The 10053-nt window shown below is 45.4% G+C and overlaps 1 protein-coding gene across 1 annotated transcript; it reads right to left on the bottom strand.

Moving 5' to 3' along the window:
- Positions 1 to 215: 215 nt before the first annotated feature.
- Sirt7 (sirtuin 7) lies at positions 216 to 10020 on the bottom strand. Its single transcript, XM_037431280.2, has 6 exons — positions 9776 to 10020; positions 9524 to 9661; positions 7641 to 7819; positions 5523 to 5931; positions 4697 to 4884; positions 216 to 3822 (listed from the first exon to the last, which is right to left on the bottom strand). The coding sequence occupies exons 1-6, from the start codon at positions 9869 to 9871 to the stop codon at positions 3498 to 3500; spliced, it is 1335 nt and encodes a 444-aa protein (XP_037287177.2). The 5' UTR covers positions 9872 to 10020; the 3' UTR covers positions 216 to 3497.
- Positions 10021 to 10053: the final 33 nt, after the last annotated feature.

The following is a 10053-nucleotide window of genomic DNA, read 5'->3' as shown; positions in this document are numbered from 1 at the left end:
GTTCGAATAAACATCATCGCAGGCGCAATTTTTGTAATTGTCTAATTATTAGTTTCAATTTCTTTTTTCGCTCCTCACACTGTGTCATTTTAAACTACCCTATTTATAGAAGACTCAAACTAATTAATTTTGGGTCAAGACCTAATATGACAAAAGGTCGTGATGTACTTCAAGATCAATGACTCGTGCACATCACCACGGAAAAAAAAGGCACATTGTACCAGAGCTTTCAGACCTTTTACTGACGTATGACATCACTCACGCCACATAGTACAAAGGCTTTTTGACAGAGCACCATTGGAAAAGACATTGCATTGACAGACTGCATCGTAAATGTGGCAGACGTCATACGGAAAGCAGAAAGAGGCTTTGTTTCGAGATGCAGTCTTCCAGACCCTAGATTTGTGAGCCAAAGTGACATAGGTCGTTTAAATCTTGGCAAACCCTCCTCGTTACAATGCTATACCAGCAATCGGAAGACTGCGAGACACCGTCGTCATCAGTACAAGCAACAAAGGTTTTTCATTTGCCTCAGTCTACACAATGTTGAAATAGCTATAGTGAAAAAATGAAATACACTGTAGCAATGACGATGTGGTTAGAAAAAGACGGTCACTATAAGCATCACCGGCAATCAGAAGCTGGGTCACTTTGCACCTGGCATTCCATGAAGGTCTTTGAGTTCTTGCATATTTCAGATTCGGTACCAAAAAAAATGCACAGACAGACAATTGAAACTTCACAAGTCACATAATTTGTGTTGCACAACTCGTCACTTGCACATAAGCATCTTGTTCTATCAATCTGTAAGTTTGTAGACCACACCAAAGCACATTGCCACTGCAATGGCTCGAATGCTGCCACGTGTTGTATGCACTGCTGATATAGCAGTAATAACGTGCTCTTGCTTGTAACCAAGTTTTTCAGGCACCATCTCAAATTGCCCGAGTAACTGTGATTCAGATTTGATTCAAGCTTTTAATAAAAAAATACAGTTCACGGCCACTGTCTCACTACTCGGCTGCAGTTCCTTGCACTTTCACAAAGGTATCCCTGTAATGACGCAGTGCCTTGGTCGTTAGTCTATAATCAAGGTCTATTTAAATGCTTCGCACCTGAAGAATGTATATATAAATGCACAGACCCTTAATTCGATGAAAAACACATTTTTTGTTTTGTTTTTATGTTGCATAGCCAACGAGTTCAAAAAAACAAAAATGCTGCCTGTAAACCTACTACAGCATTTTGTGTCTGCAATTATTATACACCAAATTTTCAATTGAGTTACGATAGGTGTAAAAGAAACTCGAGCTCAAAAAGGCGGGCTTTAGAAGTAATACAGGCTGTTCCCCGATTGGCCATTTCAAACAAGAGGCTGAGATTGCAGCCTTTCTAAAACTATGACTGCTTAAAGCTTGTCAAAATGAGTTGTATAAATGTGGCTAACTAGAGACTTCACCTCAGGAAGTTCTCCATGAGCGCTGCTCGTTTACGATAAGACTTGTGGAGGCTATCCACAAGACCTACAGGACTCGTCTGTAAATAAGAGGTTGGAAATGACAATGCTATGTGTAATTACATTGATTCACGATTCATATTACTTTACAATGGCATGCAAGACCAACAAGTTTGATTTCCCAGGGCAGGCTTCACAGATCAGCAAGTCTACATGTCATGCAGAGCACATCTGTAAAACATTTTCCAGAGCTTGTTTACAAAACAGGTTACAAAGCGTTTCATTATAGAGTTCATTATATCCGAAAATTCGTTATACATGTTTATTCCCAACACTATATCGATAGCAGGACTATTTTTCATTTACTTCGTTATAACCAATAAATCGTGCGAGTATACAGCCGCTGCCACGTCTGTGTAGAGCCTGCAAGCAGCCGGTTTTTGCTCTGTGAGGCGAAACCTTGAGGCAGTATCGGGCTCTGATGTGGTCAGCCTCACAACTAGGACACGATTGCTCCTGATACACCACTTCAGAGCCTGAAACTCCCTCAAGGTTTCGCGCTGCGGAGCAAGAACTGGCTGCTTGCGCGCTCTACACAGACGTGGCCGCGGCTGTACAGCACTTCATATCTGCAGTCATTATAGGTTTCATTTTACAATTAACTATTACGAGTAAATTAGACTATTCAAGATAGTTTCCAAAAGCTAGGCTTTAGAAGTCAAATATTTCACTCTGACAAGCCTATCAAATTAAAGGCCGTGAATGGAGTCTTCCCAAACAAATGAAAGAAATTTGAGGGTAAATTGTACAAACACAGCTATGTACTGAGAAGTGTCACGTAATAACAAAATATGCCAAAGATTTTGTTGACTTATTATACATCACGTTGAGGTCTTCTGGGATACCTCTAGCAGAACTTGTCGGCACGACAAGTTTTACTTAACAATGAATTGTTTAAATACAGCGAATGACAAGCTTTGCCCGATTAACTACGTAACAGCTCAGCTGGTTTATAGAAGTCATGGAGCTCGCGTGTAAAACCACTTTGAGGACAATGAACCCTGCCTGTAAACATGCCACGACACTTTGTGTTTCTGGTATCATTTGTGATAATCTACCGTGCGATGATTAATTCTCAAAAGCACGCAGTAGCAATAGTTCCACACCACTAAAGCGAAAGGCTACAAACACAATCCTTCAATGACAGTTTAAACAATTCTAGGAGATTTGGAACGCTTCACAAAGTCGCCAAGAAGCTCAGTTCATACTTGATTCATCTTGGGGAGCTAGTTTTCAAGACCTCTCAAAAACCTCGATTTCTAAATGTCTTGCAGAGTTCATCTGTGCGCCTTCTCGTAGACTGAAGCTGCTCACAAGCAACACTTGTCAAACTTTGTGTGCAGTCCATACAGTACAGGAGACAGTGACAAGTTGCTCGATTTACCGAAAATATGTCTGAATCGTGAAACTGTCAGTAATGCAAAAAGAACAACCAGCAATCACAAGGCTCGGTATCAAAAGTGCATGCCTACTCAAAAAATTTCACGACCACCCCAATCACTTTTCAACATTTCTATGCGAAACATTGCAAAAGTTTCATTCTCGTTGGGCACAATCACATGCCTTTTTTTCCATATAAAAATGACCCGTGCAATGAAAGATGACACGCACACATCAGCTTCTATGCAGACTTCAATTACATCCCGTCACAGTTTATCGACACACGATAGGTAGATGGCGCAACGTGTGAAGAAGACCCTTGAGACCAACACATCTTGTACTCTCTCCATCAATGTGGCAAGGGCATCGTTTGTTCTCCTGTTCACAAAACAATTGCACAAACACGTCACATCGTAGCGCACAGCGCAAACTTTCATGAGGCCGTCGTCATCCAACACAGTGCGTTGGCGAAGCTGTTCCCAAGTTTCCTTTCACAGGTGTCTAGCACGGATACAAGCGATCCGAGGCCAGTGGCACATCAATCGGCAACCAGTAACGCAGAAGACCGTTTATTTTGAATCAGAATAGCACAGCTCGTCCGCTAACGTTTCCGGCGCCACTTGGCACACCCTTTCCCATACCAGCCAACGAGTCTCGGTCGTTTCTTGGCGTTGTCGACTTCCTCTTCGTTCTCCTCCTCGAGCTGCGCTGCCTCCTCTTCTGTTTCCTGCTTGACGATCACCCGCTTGTCCTCGTCCTCACTATCATTCTCACTGCCATCCTCGTTGTCTTCCTTTTTGATTGATATCGCGTAGCAGTGGTCTTGGTGGGGGGGTTGCTCTGCCACCATCAGGGGCAACCGGGTGAACGTTTGCATTTCCTTGGGCCGCACGGGCGTATGCAGCTTCCACAGCGGGTCATTGTGCCTGTGCAGATAGACGGGTTAAGTTTAGAAAAACCCTGTTGTAAAGAAAAATTACAAGCCCTTCCCTCATTGGAAAGGAGGGCGGCTCTCAATTTTATAACCAGGACGGTAGCAAGGAACACACACAGGAGAAGCACAAACCAACAACTCTCACAACGCATCACTTAAGGCGTACTGCTCAAACACAAAGAAAGACGCACGAACCAATTCACAGGTACATATAGGACAACTACAAGCTAACAGCTGTCACAATGGTTACTTCTGTGTGGTTTATCAGTGCACTCCTTTCGCAAACCTGGCCACTGCAGCAAGTGAAGTGACCTGCGTGTGCTCTGTAACTTCAATGCAAACTTTGCAGTGAAAGCACAAAACATACAAACCACCCCACCATGAGATAAGCTTCTGCGCATTAAGTGACCTTGCCCTGCAGGGCAGGGTCGCTCACGCCCTACAGATGGTAGAGGTAGGAGGAGCACAGGCAACGCAACGAGCGGCAACCTATAAAGCGCACCCATCATGTCATCTTGCCGGTGATAAAGAGAACTAAGCATTCACGGTGCCCCGCCGCGGTGGTCTAGTGGCTAAGGTACTCGGCTGCTGACCCGCAGGTCGCGGGATCGAATTACGGCTGCGGCGGCTGAATTTCCGATGGAGGCGGAAATGTTGGAGGCCCGTGTGCTCAGATTTGGGTGCACGTTAAAGAACCCCAGGTGGTCGAAATTTGCGGAGCCCTCCACTACGGCGTCTCTCATAATCATATGGTGGTTTTGGGACGTTAAACACCACGTGTCAATCTAAGCATCCACGGTGTCAAGTGCAGCTCGGCTGCTCAAGCTGGCTTCTGTGGAAAAAAAATGGGCGGCCAGCAGACTCACCGTTCGTATTCGGGAACGCAGATCTTCAGGTGCTCCATAACAGCCCGCATGACGTCATCACAGCGGCCATTGATCTTCAGGGCAGCTGATTCATCCTTGGGTGTCCACTGTAGATTTACGATGTACAACTTTGGTCGGTCCCGAACGGGCCGGTCAAGACCCCACAAGCACCTGTACCTCCGAAGCACCTGTGAAGTGACAGAGGTGTAAATTACTAAGCCATAGGTGCACTCAGTAGACACACACTTGCGCTTCTGTCTTGATCATCAATGACAGCTACGCAGCTCCGAAGGTACGCAGATAACGCAGTGGTAGATTGAAGGCAATAGTCATAAAAAGACGTGAAGCACATTGGCATCCCTGTCATTTGCTGATGACTATAGGGGAGCAGACTTTGGCCCTTAGTTTTCAGCAGACCTGAGGCGAATCTTTGATGTCTGTGTTCGCAACAACCAGCTGTACGATATCTCCTGGTTTGCTTACGCGTGTACTAGAAAGACATATGCGAGTCTTAGTGCATAATAAGTGTTCTGTGCATATATCATGCTTCTGAGAATGGATTTTGGTAGTTTTTTAGCAATACGAAAGGTCGGGTGACACAAATCTGTTCAATCCTGCTTAAAACTCGCATCACCAAGATTCTACCATATTCACATTATCCCGATTCATACGATAATTACACTTTTTCACATGCTTGCACAGCATAAAATGTAATTATTGAAATAAAGTGTAATCATTATCCCACTTTACAATAATTAAACTTTATCCAGTGTTGAGTTTTCACTGATTTTTCTCGCATCTAAGCACTGTGTTGGGAGGCCAATACCTTGAGGCTGGTGCCGAGGCAGAGAATGGTGTCGCACCGATCGGCTGCGCGTCCCGCCCCCTGCCAGTTGAGCGGCCAGCGCAACCGGCCCGTCTCGCCGAAGTGCACGATGGTGTCAACCAGGTCCGCGGAACAAACATGGCACTGGCGACCCGTGCGGTGCCGCCTCAACGCTGTCCGCTCGGTGACGTCGAAGAGGCGGAAGTACTGCCGCAGCGGCTTGCAACGCGGGCACACTTCTAGGAACATGTTGCCGTGCACCTCGGACAGGCGCTTGCGAGTCAGGCCGCTGCGCACGTGCAGGCCGTCGCAGTTCTGCGAGACGACGTGCTTGACGTGGCCCGTACGCTGCAGCTGCGCCAACGCCATGTGTGTGAAGGTCGGGCAAGCCTGGCTCAGGTCTTGCACCCTGCGGTGAAAGGAAGCTTTTTTTCTTTCTTTTCTTTTTTCGCATGAGGAAAAAAATTTTCATGGCGTGAAAATGCACTTAATGGCGTCGGCACAGATAGGAAAACATAGGATCAACTCGACAGAGTAGCAGCACTGCTACATAGGTAGTAGCTTTCAACAGACACAGAGTCGTTCTAAAGTTTTACAGAAAAGTTGTGTGTTGCAGCGAACTTATTTTCATTTTTATCCCACAGAAATATAAATAATACAAATCCACTCAAAATCAAAAATAAATTTGGTATTTCTGTTTGAACATTTCAACAAATTATTCGTACATTGCTATGCATATACAGTCGTTCAGCATCTAAACTGCGGCAACGTTCGTGCAGCTTGATCCGGCTGCTACATACTCTCGATAAACAGACATATTGCGAGTACGTGCAGTACACACACATCAAGTGGCAATGATACTACATTAAATTATTAATAACACTCATATAGAATATTCTTCATAGCATCTGGGTTTGATTTTCGTTTTTCTAATCATGAGCAAGAGCACACTGTGAACAAGAGTACATGTTCGCGCTCTTTCTGCTAGTGTTGCCCAATGGCCCTTGGGGTTTCAATAGAGTTTTAGCTTGTTCGGTTGACTTAATGTTAAGGCTATTGATTAGGCTGCCTTTGAAAGCACCCCTGTAACAGCTTGAACGTCACCTTTGAGTCAATGAGTGAATCTATTGAAAGGCCTTCCAAACACTTGTGTTACACATGTACAGGCAGATGCAAAAAATAAGCATCCACAGTGTCCAGCACTTGGCAGCAGGCACTTTCTGTGCCAATGCCAAGTGCTGGATGACACTTCGCGGGCAAAATGCAGTTGCAACGTGTTACAAGGGCTCTCGCTGGTTGCACGAGTTGAGCAATGCATGAGATGGAAGTCTCTAAAGCCTAATGGCAGCAGTCGTGGGCACAAATCATTGCATTTCAACCACTAAGCGATAAGCATATCGGGGTCTTGTTATCTAATGGCTGGATTTCCGAAGAGTTCACTTTGCCAACAGGCACCTGGGTGATGACACTGCCTCGGGGACGTTACAATGCTGTCACGGAATCGCGTGTTGGCAAAGCTTGCTCTTCGGAAACCATATTGTTACATAATACAGCCCCTGGATCAAACCATGGAGTTAAACAGAATTCATCAGAAAAATCAATTTCGGTAAACAAGGACGCAAGAGGAACACATAACGCTTGTGTTAACGTGTGTTCTTGTGTCCCTATTTTCCCAGCGCCATTCTATTCCAATATGCTCTAACAAGCCCAAGCTTAAGCAGTGCTACACTCTACATGAACTTCAGGTGCAAACAGAAGGGAAGTTAAACATAAATGGCTCCCTGTACAAGAGCTCTCACATTAATTTGAGATCCTAACATTGTCGCAACACATTGCGACAATGCAACATATCGATAATGATACTAAATGGGGATTTTACATGCCAAAACCATGACATGATTATGCCATCATGGATGTCTCTAGAAATTTGATGATGTGGCGTTCAATGTGCACTGATATCGCACAGTACACGGGCCTTTGCCATTTGGCCTCCTCCATCAAGATGTGACAGCATCAGTTGCGACTGCTGCGACTTTCATATACCACGAATGCAAGCAGACAACACAAGATCCAGCATAATTCAGAGCACGAGACGAGCAAAGCCAGGTCGGCACGTACTCAGGAAGCCTCAAGCCCTTGTGCAACAGTGTCCATACACCTGCCGGTCCTCTGTAGTCCGGAATGCGCGCTGCCGTGCTGATGCCGGCGCCCGTGTACACCACCAAGTGGCGAGCCTCGGCAATGGCCGTCGCCAACGCCTCGCACTTTTCGGCAAGCACTGCTGGCGGGTCTTGTACCTGTGCGAGTACAAGGTACCGCGTTAACGTGCCAATGCCCATCTGTAAGCATCTGTCGAGTGTCCCAACGTACGATGGCTAACAATGAATGTGTGTTGCTGAAAAACATGATCGATAAAAAACATTCGAACACGAGAATAGCCTGAGACATTTTATAGGCGAGTTAACCATTGGATTGAAATTGAATGTAGGTGATGTGGGCATTATACCAGCAAAAAGCCAACATCTGGTCATCACTTACAGTCAGAATGAATTGTAATTCCATCAAAAGTAGTCAATGCTGATACTATGCAGATAAATTTAGCATATGATTCAGTCGGGAATTATGAGTGATATCATCGTGATCATTGTGCACAATTTGAATACAGAATGCAAGAAGAGGCCCAGCATGACATGGTCTTCAAGAACAACTGACAAGGTCTTCAAAAGACCAGGATCCACTGCATGTGTTGACTTCATTTATTCACCAATCTTTTCTCGATTGCTCAAGGGCTAGCACAATATCCTGCTATCCTATCACTGGGTATCGGTCACTCGCAGCTTAGCACACATTCACTTGCATACCTATATACATGATGAACAGAGAGGCACAACATGCAACAACACACTAGCTATTCAATATGCATTAAATGTGGCGCTCGTACACTCGTGCTAGAAGCCGTGAATGTAAGGCTAAATCAGACCATGTATTATTCATACGGCTATGTCCTCATCCTAATAGCATAAAGTGTGCTATCTTTTGGTAAATAATGTATGGCAGCCATCGTTAGCAGAACTGTGTCATATGCACAGTGCTTGAACTGTGCTACATAGATTCGCAACTGCCATACCTTCTACATAACAAACATGCTGTGTTTTCAGAAATATAAGAGATATTATTAGCACATGAAACAATGCTGTGTCAAAGCTTTATTGGTCCCAAATATTTGCTTTGTATGTGTTGCCTGCTGAAACGCAGCATATGGCGATTTCAACAGCTGGTGCTTGCACTGAATTTTTGGATCACCACACACTGCATATACACACATCACAAAAATGTAAATAGATAATTTGACCGAAAGAGATGCATGAACGTATGAAAAAGAAAAAAACAAGGGGGGGGGGGGGCTTGCTAGAGTATACCTGGAACGCTCTAGAGCATTTGCGCATGCGCATGCGCAGCAAATAATAATCGGGCCGAATCACAGCAGCTGGCCACTTCAACCACATCGACCCAGAACTCGAGTTGGCCAGCTCAACAGCTGGTCGGCGAGAAAACAGCTGAAACGAAAGCTGTCGGCTAATCAGCTATTTTCTTTTGAAACAAGCAGAAAATCTCTCCGCTAGTACGGATCCCGTCGCAAGAGGTACAAAATACTATAATCCACCTAGCTTAGAGAACATTCGATGTCAGAGCAAGACGGTGGGGCGATTTGGGCGCGGGTCGACTGACAAATCTCGGGCTGGTATTGCACAACGCCTTACACGTTTTGTCACAGGAATTTTAGCACTGCAAGAGACCCTCCCGAAGCGTCGGTTGGGACGAAGACTATTAAAGGCGGACTTGTTCGAGCAACATACAACTCGTAATTTTTTGTTTATTACAGGTACGAAAACGCCGTGCAGTACTTGCGTAGGGTAACTGTTCTGCCGTAGTTTCGCCACGCATAACAAATGCTGGTCGAAAGCCGCGGACGATAAGCGGTAAAACGTCTTGTTACGGACCTCCTGTAGACGTTGTTCGTTGCACCGGCGTTTACGCGATCTCTCCTGAAGGAGTTGCACCAGGTCTCGCGAGTTCTCCAAGATGCACTCTTCGTCGGGACTTCGTTCCCAGGCCGGTTTGTTCATCAGCTTGCGGATCTGCACGAAATCGAACGCCCAAGCGTCGAGTATGATGCAAACCCTCCAAAGTTGCTGCTTTAGCACCCCGGGCGCATCGGAGCCATAAAAAAAAAAAAAAAAAATGTCACATACGTGTCTCGTTTTGGCCTGCTCCTCTTCTTTGAACAGTATCCTCCTCAGGTCTGCCGACTTGCGCATTTCGCGGCTAGAAGATTCTAGGTCCGCCATGCTTGGCTCGCGAAGGGAGAAAAAATTACCAGACAATGCTGTGTTGAACGGATTCTGCCTCTTACGAACGTTAAGTCAACAAGACCCGCTGCCTGGCAGACGCCATTGCCGGACAGGTTTTGTTTATATCATGTTTATATACATTGGCGTCACAGACCTGCCCAGCTGCCTTGTTGTGGGGT

This window comes from Rhipicephalus microplus, chromosome 7 (genome assembly GCF_043290135.1).
Source record: "Rhipicephalus microplus isolate Deutch F79 chromosome 7, USDA_Rmic, whole genome shotgun sequence".
In the NCBI taxonomy this organism is placed as follows: Eukaryota; Metazoa; Arthropoda; class Arachnida; order Ixodida; family Ixodidae; genus Rhipicephalus; species Rhipicephalus microplus.
Note: the sequence above shows the minus strand (reverse complement) of the source record. Positions and strands in the feature narration are given on the sequence as shown.

Excerpts from the sequence above, each read along its gene's own strand:
- Sirt7 (XM_037431280.2), bottom strand. The coding sequence starts at position 9,871 with ATGGCGGACCTAGAATCTTCTAGCCGCGAAATGCGCAAGTCGGCAGAC. Across the intron at positions 9,662-9,775 it reads AGCAGGCCAAAACGAGACAC|ATCCGCAAGCTGATGAACAA; the intron begins GTATGTGACATT and ends GATTTCGTGCAG. Across the intron at positions 7,820-9,523 it reads ACGAACAACGTCTACAGGAG|GTACAAGACCCGCCAGCAGT; the intron begins GTCCGTAACAAG and ends GTACTCGCACAG.